At 52.6% G+C, this 21,326-nt stretch overlaps 1 protein-coding gene across 6 annotated transcripts in view; it reads right to left on the bottom strand.

Moving 5' to 3' along the window:
• CACNA1E (calcium voltage-gated channel subunit alpha1 E) overlaps positions 1-21,326 on the bottom strand; it is a 112,782-nt gene that overhangs the window by 5,822 nt on the left and 85,634 nt on the right. For 4 of the 6 annotated variants that reach the window (XM_086462417.1, XM_086462418.1, XM_086462419.1 and 1 more), the window contains 15 exons: positions 19,162-19,258; positions 17,858-18,018; positions 17,303-17,440; positions 16,525-16,726; positions 16,188-16,352; positions 15,645-15,755; positions 14,537-14,620; positions 14,326-14,451; positions 14,067-14,132; positions 11,983-12,074; positions 11,367-11,532; positions 11,060-11,187; positions 3,596-3,692; positions 1,737-1,842; positions 491-598 (listed from right to left, as the gene is read on the bottom strand). In XM_086462417.1, coding sequence (XP_086318543.1) covers positions 491-598; positions 1,737-1,842; positions 3,596-3,692; positions 11,060-11,187; positions 11,367-11,532; positions 11,983-12,074; positions 14,067-14,132; positions 14,326-14,451; positions 14,537-14,620; positions 15,645-15,755; positions 16,188-16,352; positions 16,525-16,726; positions 17,303-17,440; positions 17,858-18,018; positions 19,162-19,258 — 1,847 coding nt within the window. Of the gene's footprint in view, positions 1-490; positions 599-1,736; positions 1,843-3,595; positions 3,693-8,262; positions 8,360-11,059; positions 11,188-11,366; positions 11,533-11,982; positions 12,075-14,066; positions 14,133-14,325; positions 14,452-14,536; positions 14,621-15,644; positions 15,756-16,187; positions 16,353-16,524; positions 16,727-17,302; positions 17,441-17,857; positions 18,019-19,161; positions 19,259-21,326 lie in introns of all 6 variants that reach the window. The other 2 variants (XM_086462416.1, XM_086462421.1) reach the window with 1 other exon arrangement.

Genomic DNA, 21,326 nt, shown 5'->3' with positions numbered 1-21,326 from the left:
GAAACAGCAGGTCTGAAGGCACCAGCACAGATCTCAGGAAGAGCCCTGCTGTAGGATACCCTGGTGACCCTCAATATCTGCTCACTGCTCCGAAAGAGAGATGAACGCCCAGACACTCCACGTGGAGATAAAACAGATGGAGATGGCTTGAAAGCATCGTTATAAACCACCAAGACACACATCTTCATCACATCACCATATGTAACGGAGCAAGCGATGCTCAGCCTCCTGCCCTTACATGCTCCAGAGATGATTTACAGGAGACTCTGGATTTGGCAGGAGTAGATCACTGCAAACTGGCCATTTTCCAAGAGCGTTTCCAAGCAGCCAGGCAGAGCAAGGCAGAAGTCAGCCTGTAGCAGCACAAACCCTTTTCCCACTTCACCCCCAGCAGGGAATGAGTCTGACCTGTCCCCACCTCCATTTGGGAAGAAGCTGCTGCTGGTATGATGGAAACTTGGCAGCAATGATAGCCCGCAAAGAGACTCACTTTTTGGCATGGGTACCAACAGGTCAAGCATCTTCTGGGACAGGTGAGGCCAAATGGTCAGGATCTCCTTTTGAAGCTCGGAGTCTAACTGCTGCCAATCTGCACCACCTTGAACAGGGAGGTCGAGGGGTGAGAAATGGCCCTCATACATCAAGACCTGGCACCAGAGTCCAACTAAAAATACCCCTTTCCCATCCTAAAGTGAGGTTCACAAGCAGCAACCATCTCTCTCTGGCTGGAAGGGCCATCTTACATCAGTGAGCCTGGTCTCCTGCTCTCACAGGGAAACTTTCCTACCATCCCTTCCATATGTGCCTCCATCTCCCCATCCCCTGCCCTCCCACTCAAAGCTGCCATCTTCAAGCTCATCTTGGGTCCGTCTCTGCAGCTCCAATCCTACTCCAGCCCACACACACCTGCTGCTGCCCCACTTTCTCTTTTCTGGTGAGCAGATCATGTGCTGGTGAAAGAGCAGCTCCACTTGGTCGATATCCTTAAATACTCGGTGATTCTGTGCAAGGAGAGCAGAGCACTCTGGCCAGTGGTGAAGAGGTTTGCTGAGCTTAGGAAGACCCAGGCTCAATGGAAGCTGTCAACACTCACCAACCGGAGACACCTGAGCCTGGGGCAACTCTGCTGAGCTGTAGGAGACCCAGGTTCAAATCTCTGCTTTACCTAGACAGGCTTGAACCCAAGGAGCTGTCTGAGCAGCTTGCCCTGGGTTGGGTTTTCTTCCAACAGCTGAGCTGTTCCCAGGGGACATTTTATTGAAAATGGCACGTTTCTGCAGAATGCTGTTGATCTGATGAATCAGAGTGTTTCCAGCAACAACAAAAAAAGCAGGTTTTCTTGCTCTGAACATTTTCTCTTCCCTGACAGAGACATTTCTGTTCCCCAGCCTTAGGAAGCCTAGCACATGAGATCTTTTCCCTTCTTCGTTTGGTTTTGTACATGGGTAGGAAGGGGAATTCTCTCTCTCTCCCTTTACACAGCGGATATCAAGCTGTTTCCACTCTCTAGAAGCAGCTTCTAGTGGAAAACTGGCCACCTCTTTCCTAAAGAAATAGATTTTTTTATAGAGAGTGGCAGAAATTTGCCCGTTCAGGGTAATCACTTTCACCTACGTGCCAAGCTCTGAGCGGCCAACCCCAGTTTGGCTGTGATGTCCTCAGCGCGCCCAAAGAATGAGTGCTGGTCACTCTGAAACCCTCCTGGCTCTGTCCCCTCCCTACTCCACTGACCTTACCTTTGGCAATTTTGATGTCCAAGGCCGTGCGTATCAGTGCCATCAAGGTGGAGGTAAAATGGACCGTCATGTCCTCGGCCACGGGCATATTCATCAGCACCAGTCTCTGCGCAAGAGAGAGAAGAAAACAGCGGACGGAAAACAATATCGAAAAACACATCGACCAGGCTGGAGGAAAAGAAATTAAACATTAAACAAAAGGGGAAAAAATTAAAAAATAAAAAGCAACAAAGAGTGTCAAAACAGCACAGCCAAAAAAGAAGGGCAAGGATCACCCCACCACCCCCCCCGGCTCCTTCCACCCCAGGACACCGGCTCACTGCCTTCCAGGGCTCCTCCTGCGCCCCAGGAACGGCCCCTGAGCCCCTCTCCCCATGGCACTGGGGCTGTCACGGCACCTCCCGGCACTTTTGGAAGACACGCCTGATCGGTCAGGGATGTGGGCGTGGGGAATGCTCGGGAAGGGGAGAAGGGGGCTCAGGTTTCTGTTCCTGGGTGGTTTGGCTTTCTGGCTCTCAACCCTTCCCACCTGGGGCAGGGGAGAGGAGGGTCCCTAACCTTCAGGGACTTCAGATTGGCTGGATTCCTCTAGCATGCTACATCCTGGCGCTCCCTTTTTGCGTCTTTCAGAGATGAAGTTTGCCAGCACATGCACAGGGTCCAAATTATCCAAGGGTGGGGAAGGGAAGGAGGGGTAGAAAAAGTGCAGAAGGAAAGAGAGAAGGGCAATCAAGGCAGGTTAGACACGCCATGCTCCTTCCCCACCCTGGGCAGGCGGGGTGCAAACGGAAGTGACCAGATCCACTTTCCCGAGAGTATATTTTGCTTTGTGAATACCTTGGATCATCCCTTCCCTGCCCATTCCATACCCGGCTTCTCATGTCCTTTCCCTGCCCTCAAGCCTTCCTTTTTCTCCTGGAAAAGTGTGATGGTGGATGTATGCGTGCGTGAACAAACACATGAAAGCTAAAGAGGGTGGCAGGGCGTTTGCAAGTGCGCAGAAATCCCCCCCCCCCCCCCTTCACTAGCCCTGAATGCTGCTGAAAGGGCTGCAGGCAGCAGCCTGTGGCCAAGAAAAGCTTCATTTTGCTCCAGACCTGGGCAGCACATTGCTCTGTAGCTCCAAGTCTTGTCCTAGCAGCTGCTGCCCTCAGCAAAGCCACTCAGCTCCCACCCTAAGACCTTCAGGGCTTTCCATGCTCCTGCACCATGCCTGTGCAGCCGGGAGGATGCACAGTGAACTGACTGCCTGCCACTGCCCCAGGAGGAACAAATGGGTAAAACTCAGAGACACCTTTTGAAGGTACCTGGCTTTGCCTTGCACAAGTCATCCTTGGGATAGCTCGTGCCGATGCACCCAGCTCCTCACACACTGCAGAGCTGCCTCTATAGGATATGTCCTTGCTGCCCACCTGCTTCCCATCCCCAGGGGCTTTAGCCCTGTTTCTGCGCTGGCCAGGATAAGGATGGTTCCAAGGCCAGGGGATGAGCTTGGGTCAAGGAGCTCCTGAGGACATCTCACTCTCCTAACTGTGCTGTGGGGCTGATCTTCACCTCATCTTCTGCAACCCTCCCACTTCCACGCTGTTGCTGATCCTGTCTCTCCTCTTCCACTGGGGTCTTCCACCCCAGAGCTCCCTGGGCTTGTGAGCGATCACAGCAGCATCACATGCGTGGGCAGTAGAGACCAGCCAGTATGGCCAGGACTCTTCTGAGCACACCAGGCTCCCCAGGAGCAAGCTAAACACATCGGATGCCCCCAGTGCTTCCCCAGCTCCCTCCAGCCCCACCTCCCACAGCTCCCTTGACCCCCGGCTCCTGATCAGCTCTAGCCCCCATAGAAGGAAGGGTTGATCTACCTTATAGGCCACTTTGGAAGGACATCTCTTGCCGAGGCCTAGCGGTGGTGACATAAGAGTCAGCATTTCATACATCTCAGTGTAATGGATTCGGCCACTGCTCATGAAGGGGGAAGGGGAGGGAGGGAGATGCAGAGAGAGAGGAGGCATTCCCAGAGAGCAGAAACACGTACAAACAAAAAAAGTACAGGAAAACAGGAGAGAAAAAAACAAACGGACAAACAGGAAAAGAACAGGAAACCCGTTAATCAAGGCAAATCATACATGAGAGACTGTCCTGATGTGGATTTATAGCACTGCTCACACAGACCCAGGAATGCTGGCAGAAAGCAACTCACCCCTCTCTGCTGCTGGCCTCAAGCGCCTGTCTCGCTAGCAGTCTCGGAGTCCTTCTCTGGTTTCAACCCCTTTCCTAAAGCCCTCCAGCAGCCCCCAACTTGTCCCACAGGTTCCAGGGCTGTGTGTGAGTGGTATAAATCAGATACACGGCACTCAAGCCATGGGTTACTTGAGATAATGGTGGTTTGCACCACAGTGCTCTGTGGCCTCCGTAGCATCTTCCCTCCCGGGGGGGGCCTGGGTATTTCTTTGCATTGCCACCTAACCCATAGCCGGAAGGCTGTGTATCCCCAGCTCATAAGGTCTATGCAATTGGGAGGCAGCATCTTGCATAGAAGGCAGTGGGCCAGGGTCACTTGTCAAAGGAAGATGCCCAGTTGCTTCCATCTGGCTCTGCGGATGGACCACTTTCCCACCATGCACCAGTGCAAAAGGCATGCTGAATTGGCTGAAAAAACAAAACCAGGAGGAAAAGTTGTACATGCCATGCTCCCGCCCTGGCTCTCTCCCACATGCGGCTGCAAGTTCCACCAGGTTGGAGTTTAAAGAGTCTCAGCAGAGGCAGCTGTTTGGGCCTTCCAACATTGGGGTTCATTTGGGTTTCCCAAGGGAGGCAGCTAGGATGGCCCCCCACCTTGCGCTCCTCTGCTCTGTAAGAACCTGCCTAGGAGTGCTGCAGTGAGGAACGCTACCAAAAATGGGCCACCCAATGACGCCTTGAGCCCTCTGCCAGGCTGAGATATTTGGGCTGTGTCTCCCTCTCTCTGTGCATCCAAGAGGCTGCTCAAGTACATCTCCCAGGGATCCTGGGCTCAGCCACCTCTTCTTCCCCTTCGTGCCAGGCTTCTGTCCTGCGCTGCAATATTCAGGATGGTTAATGGGCAAGGGCAACCTTGCAACAGCAAAGGCATATACTCTTAAAGCTGGGCCAGGACAATGCTGATGGAGAGGAATCCAACTCAGCCAGGGTGGCCTGGGAAAGAGGGCACTGCCAAAAAATTAAGCACTCCCCACAGGATCTTGGCCTCTTGGCCAAGGTGGGGGTAGTACCCATGTGCTCAGAGCAGCATGGAAAAGGGACAAGATATCTCCTCTCCTCAGGGGGTACCACTGGTTTGGAAGCAGACCCCTGGCCAAAGAGGCCCCCACCAAGATAAGTCCTGACATTTCGGATGTGAATGAGAGATGGTAACAACCCACAGCAGGAGCTGTTTGGGGTGCAGGCACAGAACAGGCTGGGCAAGCCATACCCTTTGAGACCTGACATACCTAAATGAGCTGGAAAGAGTATTGATAACAACACTGGATAACATTAAGTGGGATGATCAAGAAGAAGTATCCAGGTCCAGGAGTCCATAAGCAGCGCCTTGGCAGAGCTGGATGTGCACCGACTCAAGGTGTCTGAAGGGCAGAAGATGACTTCAAGATTTTCATGCACGAACTTTGTGCAAAAAAGAAGCAAGACAGTGAGCTTCTACCCACTCTTCATAGAAGGTGGGATTTTAGTGCACCTAGCACACATCAGACACTGTCTTTCATACTGAGATTCTCCACACAATGAAGGACGAATGGTTGCCCATAAAAAGAAGAGTTTGCATCAGTAGCCAAGAAGGACTGCATAAGAACTGTGTTGTTCTCACAGACAGGCTGCACACTTTGCTGCTTCTCAGAGCAGAGATCTTAAAGTGTTTTGAGCAGCACAGCAGCACCCAGAAACCACATCCCCACGGACTGAAGCACAGGCAGGCACGTTGAATGACATCCATCTGAACAGGATGGCTCCAAGAGCTGGTCCAAGCACGGGTGCATCCTCGATGAGAGACCTGACAATCTGTCCTGTTTCTGGACAGAGATGTGACCTGTGGTTGTAGCAAAGGGTGGCCTGTAAAACCACCAGACATGAATGGCTTAGTCTTGGTACTCTGAAAAGTAAATCTGGGGGACATCTGTCCTGTGGTTAGGAAATAAGTACTGTTCCATACAAGGCTTTTAGGAATAGAGCAACAGAATAGCAAGTGACGTGAGAGAAGATTCAGGAACAGGTGATGTCCACAGGAACATCAAAGCCTGTGGAGCATTCACCTGACCTATGACCATCTCAAAGACTACTTTTACAGGGCAAAATTGATGCCTTGGCTCCCTTTTGCACAACTGCTAGAAGCCGAGGGGGTAAAGAAAGTCAGAGACAGACCCAAGGAATGGAGCAGGCTGCCACGATACAGTCCCAGCAAGATACAGTTACAAGACCTGCTCTCCCCAGCATAAGAACAGAGTTTGCTGGACTTCCACAGGAAGTCTTCCTGCATCAATGCCCCTTTGTTAGCCCACCTGTGGATGGCCTAGCAAGATTCTGTATGCTTCCATAGCATGCTGCACCACTGTGCTGCATGCTGAACTTGCCCAAGCACCATGTCTTCCAGAGCAGGCTGTCTACCACTCCATAAACACGTTGGTGTTTGTTTCTGCAAGTCATCGTTGTTGCATTGCCTGGCAGGATAGGGCTGTGGGCTCCAGGAAGGTGAACCTGTACACTGTGATGTGCAGGGCAGTCTCACCAAACTGAAAGGTGAACAAGTTGGCGTTTTGGGATCTCGACCATGGTGGCAAGATGCAAGAACCACATGGGTTATCTTTTTTCATCAGTTGCCTTTTGGGAATTGTTCCAGGGCAGTAGAAATCCCTGAAAAATCTCATGTGCTTGAAATACCCCATGCACAGGGAGGAGGAGACCGAGGTAACACAAGGAAGAGATGGGGATGGTCTCCCTCACGTGACAGCAGAAGCTTGTCTCACTCTTTCTGCTTCCACCTCCCCCCTGAGTTTACCCAGCTTCACCGCTCTGTCCATCCCACAGAGTCAGCAGAAAGCCCAGACTTCTGCAGAGCTCCCTCTTCCCAGGAAGCATGACAGGTACCCTTCTGAGCACCAGGTGATCCACCTTAGGAGAGCAGTGTTTGCAGTAAAACCCTGATGTCAATCGAGAAAGACTAGAAATTCCTCCTGAAGGTGTCTTCTGTCTGCAGGGACCTGAGCAAGTGTCCTCAGCAAAGCTGCCATCCTTTGCCAATGATGTAAAAGAGAAGAGCAGAAAGACTGCAAGGAGCCTCTCCTTAAACACGAGCCACTTGAGATTCTTGCAAGAAATCTCCTGTCCCTAAATTCCTCTTCATAAATGAGATGACCAAGCATCCAGACCTTGTCTTGCTTGCTCTGCTTTACTTCTGGTGGTCTACTTCAAGATTTCAAATGTGTGCATCATCCCCACGACCAGCTGTGAAGGGTGACAGGCCCGCTCCAGGGATGCTGGCTGGAAGAAGCATTTCTATTGCGGTGAGAAGGACGTGGTGGCTAATACCACGCCACACCAAGGATCCTGCTTCCTCTTCAGAGCCAAGATCAAGGGTCAGTGGCATCTGAGCTTCCTTCGTACATCTCCTCAGATGCTGCGAGGGATGCAGAGGTAAGAGCAAGCTCTGCAGTTCATACTCTCATACCACGGACACAGACATAGACACCGTGGCACTTTGGAGAAGGTGGCAGATGCAGGATTTTGCTCAACTGTCACTCCAAAATAAAATTTAAAAATCCCTTGCAAGTCAGAGAGACACAAGGAGGCCAAATTGCTGCTGTGGACTCATGGCCAACAGCTGGGAGCTTGGCTCAAGCAGAGGAAGAGGAGCTGTTGAGCTCCAGAGATATGTCGAGGTCCCACCACCTCCCAAGCAGGTCTGGCAAGCTAAGGGCAAGACTAGCAAGAGTGCTCCTCCCCGGAGACGTGGTTGTGTGTCCTACAAGGGCCACAATTGGGGAAGAGTCTGTTGGGCACAGCACGGTGTCCCCCAGGGAGAGAGGTCACCCTGGCCTCCCCATCCTCCCCCCAGTCTTCATTCTCCAAAACAACAGCAAAGTCCCCAACATCTTCCTGCCTTTGCTCCCTCCTTCCCTCCTCAGGAGTAATGCACACCTAAGCCCCCCAGAAAACTCCTACTCCCACTTGAGATCATTTTGAGAAGCCAAGCAGGGATGATGGCATTTGGCCTGGCACCCTTCAGGGGCTCACTGTGCCGATGGAGCTGGGGCGGGGGGCTGGCTGGGGGATACAAATTGTCGAAACCCACCCCGGAAGGCTCTGAGCCCCCCCTGGCCCCACTCATGCCTCCCCTCGAGGGGGACAGCTGCTGGCTCTGGGAGGCCGCGGACCTCTTTAAACTCGAAGGAAAGCAACGTTAGGGTTCCCTCGGGAGGTGCGGTGGCGGTGGAGCAGGGAGGAAGGAGGGGTGGATGGTGCGTCCCGTGGCCAGGTTGTGGCGGAGGACTGGGAGGCAAACCTTGCACGCCACCCTGTAGGGGCAGTTCTCTCCTAGGCCCAGAGGAGGCGAGATCACCCGTACTAATTTGTACATATCCTTATACGAGATCCTGCCGCTGCAAAGGAAGCACAGGTGGGTTAATAGGACACTGAGAGGGTGGAGAGGAAGATGGAGAGCTTAACCAGCAGATGCTGGGGCCATCTGTGGGGCAAGACCCCTGGGAGCACACTGCTCTTCTCCTTCTGGCTCTGCCAGACCCAGAGAGGCGAAAGCTGTGAGCATCAGCTGCTACCTTCTCCACCATGAGTCAGTTCATACCTTCTCACACTGACCCATCTTGACCCTGGAGAAGGACAGTTTTGGTGGTGAACACCACCCCATCACCCTTCCTCATCATGCCCCTGGCTGCCTACGCCTGGTGGGAGAGGGCTGGGACTTTAGATGGGGTGAGCCTGCAGTTTGGTTGGTTTCTAGCTACCATGAGCCCTTTTGGTGGAGTTGTGTCCCATCACACCACCAGAGAGCCTGCCCTCACACGGCCAGTTCTCTGGTCCTCGCAAAATCCCAGGGAGGTCGTCAGCTGAGTCACTTGTATCTCCAATATCTGGGGAACATGAGATGGGGAGAGATAATGTGACCAGCTGGTGACCGGTGGCTGTGGCACTAGCACCTAGGTCTCTTGTGGTCCAGTCCTGTGCTCTGACCACCAGACCACGCTCTGCCAAGGGTACACATTATTAGAAGCAAAGCCTCCCATATACGCACCCCTTCTCACCCACAAAAGCACATCTCCCCAGACCTGGGTGCAGTCATTGCAGGATACGGCCCGTATCGCTCCTGCACCAGCTGAAATAATGGAGCAGTCAAGGTGAAGAGCTGGCAGGAGAGGGAGCAGGGGCCGTCAGATGCTGAGCTCCTTATTCTGCTCCAGACCAGAGCCCTTTGGGAAGCTGGACCATGTGGGGTGGAAGTGCTGAGGTGCAGTGTGCTGCAGCCTCCTGGGCATCCTTAGACAAGCTTGGAGGGAAACCACACGAGGAGGCAAAGAACAGTGTTACCGTCCTACCCAGTGCCTTTGCCTCTGGTTTCTCCTTGCTCTTCTCCCATCACCTCTCCATTGCTGGCCAGAGCTGACCCAAACATCTGGGCAAAACCCATCCCTGAGCCCCTCTGGTGTTGGGCAGTCTTCTTGCAAGACTTTCATGTGATGGTCGTGGTGTCAGGATGCAGAACTGCTGCCCCACTCAGGTAATGGGACCCATTTGGATGTACTCACCGATTCCTCACACAGTAATGGGGGCCAGGGCTGCCCCCACAGGCCCAGCACCACTGGCTCCTGTGCACATCCCCTAACCACTGGATACATATCATGACAAAAGAGCATGGCTTGCTCAGAAATCAGAGGTGTGCATGGCATCGATAGGACAGCTCAGGCATGCTTTTATAGTGACTGTCCTGGAGACCTAGGCCACCAACACTGGGGGGTGAGTGTGAATGAAGTGCTTTGTGTGAAGAAATCCTTCCCAAAAGCCATGGGTGAGATGCCCCACACTGAGCAGCTGGATGTTTCACTGCTCTCACCTCCTCTTACCTCTCTAGTTGTTCATCGGGATATCTACTTACCCGTACTGACCTCTCCCCCTTGCACAAGGCACAGTCACCCACTAACAAGCAAACCCACCTGCCCACAAGGACCTTGCACAGCAGCAAGAGTGCTAGAGGAGGCCACATGGGAGGGAATCTGGCCAGCACTCAGCTGCATGGCTTGGACAGAGGTAGAGGAAACTACACCAGGAGCTGATGATACTACGAATAAAAAAATATCTTGGCTGGAGCTGGTCTCTCGAGGGGCAGAACATCAGCAGTGGAAGCGAAGAGTCTCCAAAGGGAGCACGTGTGGCTGCCAAGGGTTCTTGAGCTAAGATCACCCACGCTCCTTGGCACAGCAGTGGTGGGTCATGGCTCCAAAGAGGCTGTCGCTGGGCTGGGGGAGGGAGGAAGGGGCCACACAAGACACCCTCAATGTGCCACGGCTGAGTGGATGGCAAACATTCTCCCAGAGCTGCTGAGGGCTCCATACTGCCCTAGGGATGCTCCAGACCATCCTGGGAGGAGCAGTGGAGAGCAAGTCCTCTGCAGCAGCAGCGGCAGCAGAGCCAAAGCACAGCCACCCAGGGTATGTATGGCCACTGTGAACGCGTCCCATTTACGGGAACAGGCTGCTGCCTGCACATGGCAGCCCTGTTTGCTGAGGTCTCATCAACAAAGGCATGAGTGCAGGAAATAAAGTCCTCCTGTGTCTAAAGGGGTGAGCAGGCTGGCCAGCACAGGAACACAATTCCCCAAACCCAAACACACTCCAAACAATGTCCTCCATAGGTGACTTGGCAGGAGCCCAGCAGACCCCCAGCATCTCTCCCCATGGCTGGGAACAAGCCATAATCAGCCCTGCTCTGGCAGGGAGCTGTGGGTGCTGGGGACCAGGCAATGGATCCGGTCTCAGGGCAGAGGCACCCAGCTGGTGCACGCAGACAGGGAAGGAGGCTGAGAAGGACCTACCCACTGGTTGGGGAGGAGAGGAAGAGCAGGAACCTCCGGTGCTCAGGATAAACACCATGGCAAACCGTAAACATCACCCAAGACGCCTGTGCCACCAGGCACTGTAGGAACAGGCTGCTGCCCTTGTAACAACTGTGGTCAAGAGCAGCCCTTCCGTCCCAGGCATCGCAGCTGGTTTCCAACAGTCGAACACAGAGATGCCCATCTAAAACCAGTTCTGAGAGGTTGCTCAGGAGAGAAGGAGCTGGCTACATACCACGCTGCTCTGTCATACTCTGCCCAGATCCGGACAAACTCATCTAGATGGTGAGGTCCCAGGATGGAGGAATCCCGAGTCAAGTATTCAAAATTGTCCATGATGACTGCCACAAACAGGTTGAGCATCTAAGTGAAAGGGAAAAAGGAAGAGAGAAAGGAAAATGGGGGGAGAGAGAGCAGAGAAGGGAAGGGAGAGAGAAGGAAAAGTAATCATGGGAAGATGATGGAAGATGACCCTATGGCTGGGGTGCAGGTTGGGGGGCTGATGAGGAGGACCCCCAGGGCTCTTGAGGGGAGGAACTCACCAGGAAAGAGCAGAAGAAGATGAAGGAGACAAAGTAAACGTAGGCCAGGTCAGTGCCGCAGCGCTCATTCTCGTTCTGCCCAGACGTCGCCGTCGTGTCTGGCTCGCAGCCTTTGCCCTCCAGGCAGGACAGCATGATCTCCTGCCATGCTTCTCCCGTGGCACTCCTGTGCCCAAACACAGCTGTGCTCAGCAGCTTGTGCTGGCACAGGATGGAGGTAGGGCAGGATGCCCCCAGGAGAGACCTCACCAGAAAATGTGCAACCCCCCCACAAATTAAGCACATCTCCGGCACGCAGAGAAGCGAGGGACTGGGTCAGCAGCAACTGAGTTTGACCCACACAAGTGCAGCCATTCCAGAGTGTAGCTCCTGACACATGGGGCCAACTCCTGCCACCCAGCTGGTCCCAAAAGCTGGGAGACAAACATCCTTTTTGGGGTAGAGTGGTGAAAAAAGGGGGTTTCTGAGCACCTGCAGCCATGTGTTTGCCCAGCTGGTCTCTAGCACCAAAAGCTGACCTCCACCAAACAGCCTGCAGTGAGAACCTGACCAGCCCAGCTCCTGGCCTGCCTGCACCCAAAAAAGGCTGCCCAAGGAGTTTTCCATGGTTGCTTACCTGAAGAGGAGCATGAGGGAGCCCAGGAAGCTGCGGAAGTTGTTGTGCCGGTTAATGTGGCTTTCCTCATCTAGTTTGATATTGCCAAAAACCTACGGGAGAGAGAAAAAGGGCTCAGCTCTTCAGGCAAGAGCTCGTCAGGCGGTGAAGTGGCTGCATGTTCACCTTGGCTCACGGGCACGCACCCCTGTGCTGCAGGGACCGATCCTGTGCCAGGTCCATCACCCGCAGTACAGCCAGTCCCCAAAGCAGCCAACATCCACCCTCTCTGTGCAATGCCCCATGGAAAAGCACCCGAACACACAGCCAGTATGCCAAGGAGCTGGTGCCGAGTAGCCATTGCGGAGGAAGACTCTCCTCTCCTCAGCAGGCATTTTCAGTGGGCGGCAAAAGCTATGAGAGGCCAAGCTGCCATGGAAACAGGAGCATGGAGGACCCAGGATCAACTGAGTCCAACTGCTCCACATCCATCCCTCTCCTGCGCTACAGGCAGCATCTGAGCAGCGCACAGCACCCTGTGGTCCTGAGCATGCTGGAGGTGCAAGAACAAGTCGCACCACCCTGGGTGGGTGCTGGGTCATGGTCCTGGAAACTCCCAGGAGCTTTTCCTTTGGTGGAGAAATGGTCCATGATGCTGGGGTCGGGCACAGTGATACAAACAGGGTGGGGAAGGGCTCAGTGAGGGAGGGCCAAGATCGACTGCTAACCCACCATGGACAGCCAGACACCTGGGACTGCCATCCCCAGGGCCAAAAGAGGCAACGAAGTCCCAAACATGGACAATACCCTAATAATGACCCACAGTCAAGGCCACAGTAGGACATAACAAACATTTGTAAAGTGCCTCAAATAGGAAAAATGTGCCGTTATTACTGTTAAAAAATTATTCCACTTTCTGTGAATCTAAAAATACATTAACTGCAGAGTATTTTTTTCCCTGTACAGGTTTTTTTGGAATGTGTAATTGTAGAATATTTTCTGCCTCCAGCTATTTTGCTCAAATAACGCCCACAGACTTTACTGCTTGGGGATTTGTTCATAATGGTGTTAAAAAAAAAATAAAATAAATCAAATACTACCACATGGCAGGGAGGGGGGGGGCTGAGTCAGATGACGGTTGTTTAGTGCTGAGAACACCTGGAGCCTGTGCCGAGATGCGTAGGACAGAGCGGCCAAAACCAGCCACGGGACTCTTGGGGTGGGAGAGAGCACGTGGAAGAGACTAAACACCAGCGCTGCCAAGCAGCCCAAGTCAGGGGCCACTGCGCTGCCCGCCGCCTCCCTAAAATCTGCCTGTCCTGGCAGCGCATGTCAGGCAACGGCGTTGGGTACTGCGGCAGCTCCCTCATCGGGCAGCTCCAGATCCTGAGCATTCATCGTTGAAGACGTTTTCTCAGATCTTTAGCGTGGGGTTTAGTCACTGCAGAATCGAGCCAGTCCCCCAGCACTTGTCGAGCTGAGGGTTTTAGCTCACGTGCTTCTTATTTACCAGCTGGAGCCTGCAAAGCTCACATCTTCCCATGCTCTGCAGACCTCCCACCATCTGGTAGGTCATCGCAGGTCCCTAAGCACAAGAGTCCAAGCAGACCACCAGCAGCACGGCTACAGCATAAACCCTCCACAGAGGGACAAGGTGGACAGCAGGCTGCAGGGATCACTGCCGTGATCTAGACATTCGGATGGGAAAGCAGAAGGCTGCTTACCGGGTCCCTCAGGCATTAAATCAATCTCTGGGGGCTGCTGGACAGTTGGAGATAGGGTGTATTTTCTAAACAAAGGGGTGATGATTTGAAAGCAGCTGCCATACAAGATGCCCAGCTGAGTCCCCAAGGCCACATCTCCAAGGGTACAAGTTGGGAAGGCAGCTGTGGAGCTTGACTGAAAAAGCCTACGGCAGCTCCCCCAGGGCATGTGGCTCTGCAGCTCCTAAACAAGCTGTTCCACCCTCGGGACCTTCCCAGATACTGTGAGTGAGTGAAGCAATGACAGGCAGGCACAAGGCTGGCTGCTGTGCATAATACTGAGGACACACTGGTCCAGCCTGTCCGCGCCAGAGGGATGCGCACTGAGACGTCTGTGCTCACCTGCATCCCAATGATCGCGTAGATGAAGAAAAGCATGGCGATCAAGAGGCAGACATAGGGGAGGGCCTGAAAGAGAAGTGGATGAGTCATCCCATTTAGCACAGATCCAGCTCCAGAGGAGTAAAAAAAACACAGTGAGCAGGTAAGTTGTGCCGATCCATTTCTCCCACAAGCCAACAAGTCAGCAAGAGCTTGGGAACAGACTGCATTTGGGAGCAGCACCATGACCTGGGAGAAGACCAGGGCACATGTGACTTACCTTGAAGGACTGCACGAACGTCCAGAGCAGGATGCGGATGGTATAACCCTGGCGCAGCAGCTTGATGAGCCGAGCAGCGCGGAAAAGCTTCAGGAAGCTCATGTTGAAGCTGCTGGTGTTCACCAGCTGGGAGGAGATGAGAGGGTCAGAGGGAGGCAGAAGCCCCCCACCCCACAGCAGTATGCCCCACTGCTCCCAGCCCCTGCTTCACCTTGGTATCCGTCAGGATGATCTCTGTAATGCTTCCAATGACAGTGATGAAGTCAAAGATATTCCAAGTGTCCCGGAAATAATTCTGCAAAAGGAAGGAGAGAGGGAACACGGATTTGAGCTCAGGGATGGCAGGTCGGAAGGATGCTGGGCAACAGGCCAAAGCTGCTCACAGGCAACAGTGGCAGCAGAGACCTCACTGCCCATTTGTATGCGGCCATGGTCTGGAGCACCATCCTGTGTCTGAGACAGTGACAGACCTGAGTGTGTCTGCAGTGAGCAGCTTCTCCTGGGAGATGACTCACACATCCGACAGGCCACCCTGGTAAACGGGAGTGGGAAAAGCGGCCACAGCCAGCCCTGGTCAGGCTGCAAGAGCTTATCATGCTGACCCTCACAGCCATGAGGCTGCTTTGCCCTCCTCTTCATGGGCACCCGGACCAACCTCAGCTCCTGCTGTTTGTGCAGCAGCTGGTGCAAGACCGGACTTGACCATGGCTGATGCCACTGAGGGCAGGGAGGGTGGCTAGAAATCCTCCTGCTAGTGGACCTCATCTCCCAGCATGGGTTAGAAACAGGAAAGAAACTATAAAAGAGCAAATCCAACAGTTGCTCATAAGCAGCAAAGAGTAGCAGAAGAAAAGGCAGACTGTGGCTTCAAAATTTGAATGAGCAGCTGGGGACTTGAGGACTGTGAATTAGGCAGGGAGGTCTCACTGCTGGTCAGGTCTGGTCCAACTAATACAGCCCAAGGGCAGCAATGCAACAGTGTCTTGTGGCTCCCGGAGACAAGGACTGCAGCCATTGGCATGACTGCAGCAGCAGCTGGCTTTAGCAGAGCAACTGCACAGCCCACACATGGTCCAGGCATCAGAGTACCTCAGAAACGGGGCAAAAAAGTAAAGCAACAGTGTGGCTTCCCCCACCAGCATCCAGCAGTGGGAAATTTAATGAGAATCAAAGGAGTGATACCAACCTAAAAGGAGCTCTCAGGCTGGGACCCAAAATAAATAGCAACAATCTCACATTATTAACACCTTCCCTCTGTCATCTATGTGCTGTGAAAGTCCAAATTAACACCCTCACCAAGAACAGGAGCAGCCACTCACCAGGAAGCCGAAAGCAATGATCTTGAGGACGCACTCCAAGGAGAACACCATAGTGAACGCAATGTTCAGGTACTTCAGGGCCAGCTCGTAGGTGTACGGAGCAGAGTAGTACTGACAGAAAGAGAGAGACATTGCTAGCCAGGAGGGGGCCTGCCAGCGTTTTGACTGATGACTGTCCCAGGGAAGACCTGACACAGCAGGTCCATGTTCCTTGCCCTGGGTGCCTCAAGACTATCTCATCCTTCCTCTCTCCACCCCTCTCCCAAGGCAGCTGCCATGCCTTCTGAGAAGGAAGCACAGAGTAATTCAGATCTTCCTGCAGTAGTTAAGAGGTCCAGATCATTTGGGTTATCTCATTTAGGGAAGATCTCACCTCTAGTTTGGGGTATGTGATGTTTTAAAAGACTTTGCCAAGGGAACACATGCTCAGACTCTGTCTCAAAGCATCTCCTAGAAACAACCAAAATATCTTCGGCCCCATCCTGAACAATCCTCCTTCTGCCCACTACCCCAAACAGGACAGGCTCACTCTGACAAGCTCACCTTCATCATCAGCACCACGGTGTTCAATGCTATCATGGCCATTATGGTGTACTCGAAGGATGGGGAGACCACAAAGTGCCAGACGCGGTACTGGAAGGTGTGCCGGTTCTGTGGCATGTACCGCGTGAGGGGCTTGGCACTGATGGCAAAGTCAATACAGGCCCTCTGGAATAAAACAACATGCATTAAACCCTGGCTGATGATAATGTGGGGGACGGTGGCTGTCACATTTCTTTCCTTCACGGGCTGAGCAAGCAGGTGGCTCATGGGTTTCTTACAGCTCCCAAACTGCAGAAAACCCATGGAAACATCCTCTTTCCCCCTCCCCACACTGTACCTCATTCTTCTCCAGACTGCACTCCTCCATCATTTTGTCTCCTTGCTCTTGGAACGTAATGATGATGAGAGCCACGAAAATGTTGACAAAGAAGAAAGGAAAGACCACAAAATAGACAACATAAAAAATGGACATCTCCATGCGGTTGCTGCGGCTGGGCCCACGGTCCTCCTCCGTCACGTCCACTGAATGCTGCAGCACCCTGTGGACAGACAGGTGAAGAAAAGCAACGAGAGATATGCCCATCAGACTGCCACCACACAGCACTTCTCATGGGACCCACTTTGTTCAGCCAGCTCTGTCCACAGTTGTAACAATGATAAGACAAATCTCTGTCTTAACCTGCTTTACAAGGACAACCTTCTAAGTGGCTACAGCTTGTTTTAGGTTGCTTTGCCTATGCCCCTGATGGAAAATGGATTTTCCAGTGCTCCACATACAGTGAAAAAAATTGCCCAAGCTCACATGAGCATGAAGAAAGGGCTAGTCCTATGATCATCTCTAAAGCTGAGCTAAGATATACCTCAGAGCCACACAGGAGAAGGGATTATCCATCATTCACTCCTTAAGGAAGAAGCTAACCCCAGCCACGGTCCCAGCCTCATATGGGAGCTAAAACTCTTTTGTCCTGACATAATTTCTCATCCTTCCTCTCCTCATCCCTGTCCAGCAGTCTCTCTCTCAGTCCCACCTGGCTGTAGCCAGTTATCTACCCAACCACCCCAATGGAGACATGCCCATGCTAATTCAAGGGGGGTGGATGGAGCAAAATACTCACTGGGGCCAACCCTCGCCGGTGGAGACTGTGAACAGGGTGAGCAAAGCCCAGATGATATTGTCGTAGTGAAACTCATGGCGTTTCCATTCCCGGCACTTCACTTCCATCTTGTTCTTCTCGTGGTCCACATAGTTCCCTCTGCAAGGTTGGGAAAGAGCAGTGACCTCGCTTTTTTATGCTGTCAGGCTATGAGACAGTGGTTTTAAACCCTGGGAGCAGCGTATATGTGCAGTGGCGGGGGGGCACCTCTCCTCCTGCAAGGCTGGAGGAAGAAATGGGGAGAGGCTAGATAGCAACTGGGGGGAAGGAGAGAAGGGGGGAAGCAAAAGGAGGAAAAAGAACAGGAGTGAAATACAGGGCTCTGCATCCTGTGGATGCACAGCTCTGACACAGCAATGGGGACAGTGCTCAGCCCATGCCATCTACCCCAAGAGACTACGGCCAAGAGCAAGTCATGACCAAGAACTTAACTGGGAACCCAAAGATGACATTACCCAGCATCCTGCCTTTGCCAGAGGTGTCTGCAGCACCAGACCTACTGAACAGGGCACCTACATGCAATCCTTCTCCGTGTCCTTAGAGCTGTCAGTGCAGTAGAAAAACTTCCCCTTGAAAAGCTGGACGGCAATGACAGCAAAGATGAACATGAAGAGCTTGTAGACAATGAGGATGTTGAAAACGTTCTTGAGGGAAGTCACCACGCAGTCAAAGACGGCCTGCAGGAAAGGGTATAACTCACCTTGGGGAATCGACCGCCTTGGCAAAGGGCAGGTCCAAAACTTTCCTCAAGACTACCATGGGGTGGTAGTCATTTTCCAGCCTTGGGGTGGAAAGGAGGAAAGAGCTGGACCTCCTCCCAGGCAAAAGCCTGTCTTATGAGTGAGTTTTACACCTAGAGTAACCCCCAGCACACACACGGACACCAAGCAGCCCCTGAGACAGCAGCAGGGATGGTTATTTATATCCTCCAATGTTCTCTGCAACCAGGGCAGCAGACAGGGGACGACCCTGACGATGCAATTAGCAGCACTCAAGACTAGTTAGTAAGCACTTCTTTTTTTCACATGACCTCAAATAACAAGGCAGAGCAAGTACCTCTGCCTGCCATAGCAGCACCTCCCCAGGCTGTGCTTTCAGCCCTAGTTCTCATAGCACTTTACAAAAGGGAGGAATGGTGAAGACAGAGGTGTCCAGAAATTAACTGACATGGGCTGAAACCATCCACTGATTGGGAAGAACAGCTGGGGTCAAAACTCGTATCTCTGGGGTGCCACACTGGGCCTCATTCATCAGCCAAATAACACCTTATGAAAAAACCTCAGGGCTTCCTTGGTCTCTTACTCGTTTCTGGCTCTATACCACATCAGCTAAGGTGAGGAAATCCATAATCTGACCTGTACTGCATAAATAATTCCTCTATTCAGATGGGAAAACCCCCTCCAGTGCAACACCATGACAGCACAGCACACAAAATCCCAAATTGTTTGCAAGCTGCTCTGATGGGAAAAATAATTAATTTTAGGAGGAGATTTTAGCTCTCCCAAAGCCAGGGCAGCCTATTTTATGAGGAGAGCATCTGGGCTTTGCTGCCTTCTGTCCACTCCAGCCCCACTTTCCCTGGCAGAGGAACTAACTCTAGTGCCTTGCAGAGATCCAGGCTTGCTCTTAATAACCCATTGCACCTCCAGATATGAAGCAGCCTGAAGGGTGTTGTGTTTGAAAATGGGGCTCCTAAAACATAGCAAATGCTTTGAAAACTACTTGTTCATCGCTCACAAGCAAATTGATGTACGCTGTCCCTGCACCCACTGCTCCACACTGGAGAAGACAGATGTAAGGCAGGAGATGGGGTTCATTACCTTCAGCTTAGGCAGCCGCTTGATGGTTTTCAGGGGTCTCAAGACCCGTAGCACACGGAGAGACTTGATGGTCTTGATATCCCGGCCCTTGTTGGTCCTACCATGTCGGAAGGAGGCACACGCACCCAAAAACGACAGAAAGACAAAAACCTTGCAGACCCAGGGCTGGATGCTCAGGGGGGTTTCAATAGCTGACAAATCCCACCCCCAGCATGCATGAGGACGGGAATGGGAGGGCCACATGCCATCATGGGGGCCAGCACTCACAAATGTGTGACTGCTGAGCACTCAGCCCACCCAAATGAGTCTCCTCCAACACACGCGCTGACAGCTGGCTGAGTTGAAAAATAAGCAATCCTCTCCTCCTCAGGATTGGCACCTTTCCCCTTTGCTGGGGAGCAGCAACCTTAATGAATCTCCTCATTTTGGGGGAAGCAGTGACATGCCAGGGCTGGATCAGGTGATGCAATGCTGTCCCGGAGCAAGGGCAGCTGCCCGAAGGGTGCTGTGGCACACTGCCCTCCCCCATGTCCCCAAGCCACTCTGCTTGTCAGGGCCAGGAGGTTTGCTTCCCTACTGTAGTCATGTGTGATTTGCACACAGAGCTTGCAAAATTGTTTTCTGCCGTTACTACTGGTTGCTAGAAATTCATAATAAAATGAGGGAGATGCACTTATTGGGGTCTACATGCAGGTCTCTCACCAAGGGTCTTCCATCTTGGTTTAAACTCAAGATTCATGGTCCTTACATTCACCTAGGTAAGCACCTGCTCTGTGCTTGGTATCTTTGTACAAATGCTGTCTCTTACGGCTTTCTGCCTTATCCCATCAATGCTACCCAACTTGGTAGGCCTTGTCTTCCATCTCACAACATCTCAGCCCTCTCTTCCCTCTCCAGATCAGGACTGCATTTGCCCCCACCCCAAGTCAGCTGACGGTGGCAGAACTTACTGTTAGAATTATTTAGAAAAGAAGCACTAAGACCCCTTGTGACCCTCATTTCTCGAATATAGTGACTAATCCAAACAACAATATGCTGAGGTTTTTTCTAGTCTTTTAACTAAAGCCCATGGGCTGGATCCTAGGATGGAGCAGAGAGGTCCTAGTGAAGGTGGCACAGTTTGTATCTACCAGGCACCCTCAAAAAAGGTCAAGGAAATTACTTACAACAACAGACACTTCAAATTACACAGCTCCTTTGCGAGGGTTAATGCAACAGGGAACACAATAATGGGCTTAATCATTAAAAGAATGTAAACAAACCCACAAATTAATAGTCCTCCCTAGGAGCACAGCCCTACAAATGTATGGGAAGTAAATGTACAAACAGTCCCAGGACTCATTTGCACCTCCTGTCTGCTGCTTTGCTCAGCGTCAGGGCCTGGGTAAGCATAACATCTACTCTAGGTGCTCCTGCTCTGGCAGGGGGGGTTGGACTAGATGATCTTTCAAGGTCCCTTCCAACCCCTCACATTCTGTGATTCTGTGATCCCACTTGGGGCTGGGATACCTGACTCAGGGCTGGGGTGAGGATTTGAGAGCAGCGCTCAGCTGGTGCAAGCTGCCACCAAGGATGACTCAACTGCAATGGTTTACGCCTACTGACGAGGGACCTCTTCAGGCCTCAAGAAACATCCTCCTATGGATTTGCTTGGGATCTACACAGATATGGCTATAGGTCTGGATAACACCAGGAGGAAAGCTCGGCCTTGCTATGTCTGCATCTGAGACTGAGCTCTCCCCAGCCTCCTGAGCTTGCTCAGAGGGCATCAGGGCTGAAGTCCCTGCAGCGCTTCAGCACAGGCAAAGCCCCTCCCAGGGCAGAGCCTCCAGCTTTGCAGCGGACACTGCTTTCCCCATACCCTGCTCCCCAGGGTGTGCTTCGCACTGTCTCTGGGTACTGCATAGACACTGAAATCTGCAATGAAATCATCCTCCTCCGAAGGCAAGGAATTGCATTGCTTGCAAACAAAATCCCGCCTGCACTTTCCCGGAGCACACCGCATTGAATGCATTCCAGGGCAATGCAGGGATGCGTGCAGAGCAGAGTACTCCAGCCTCTGCAAACACAGCTAAAGGTCAGCACAGGTGTTGGACAGACCGACATCCACCCGCGCCTGTTCCCCCACACTCCCCAGGGCGGCAGCCCGCAGCAACCCAAATGGC

Source organism: Leptosomus discolor, chromosome 3 (genome assembly GCF_034619465.1).
Source record: "Leptosomus discolor isolate bLepDis1 chromosome 3, bLepDis1.hap2, whole genome shotgun sequence".
In the NCBI taxonomy this organism is placed as follows: domain Eukaryota; kingdom Metazoa; phylum Chordata; class Aves; order Leptosomiformes; family Leptosomidae; genus Leptosomus; species Leptosomus discolor.
This window is presented reverse-complemented; position numbering and strand designations above follow the sequence as displayed.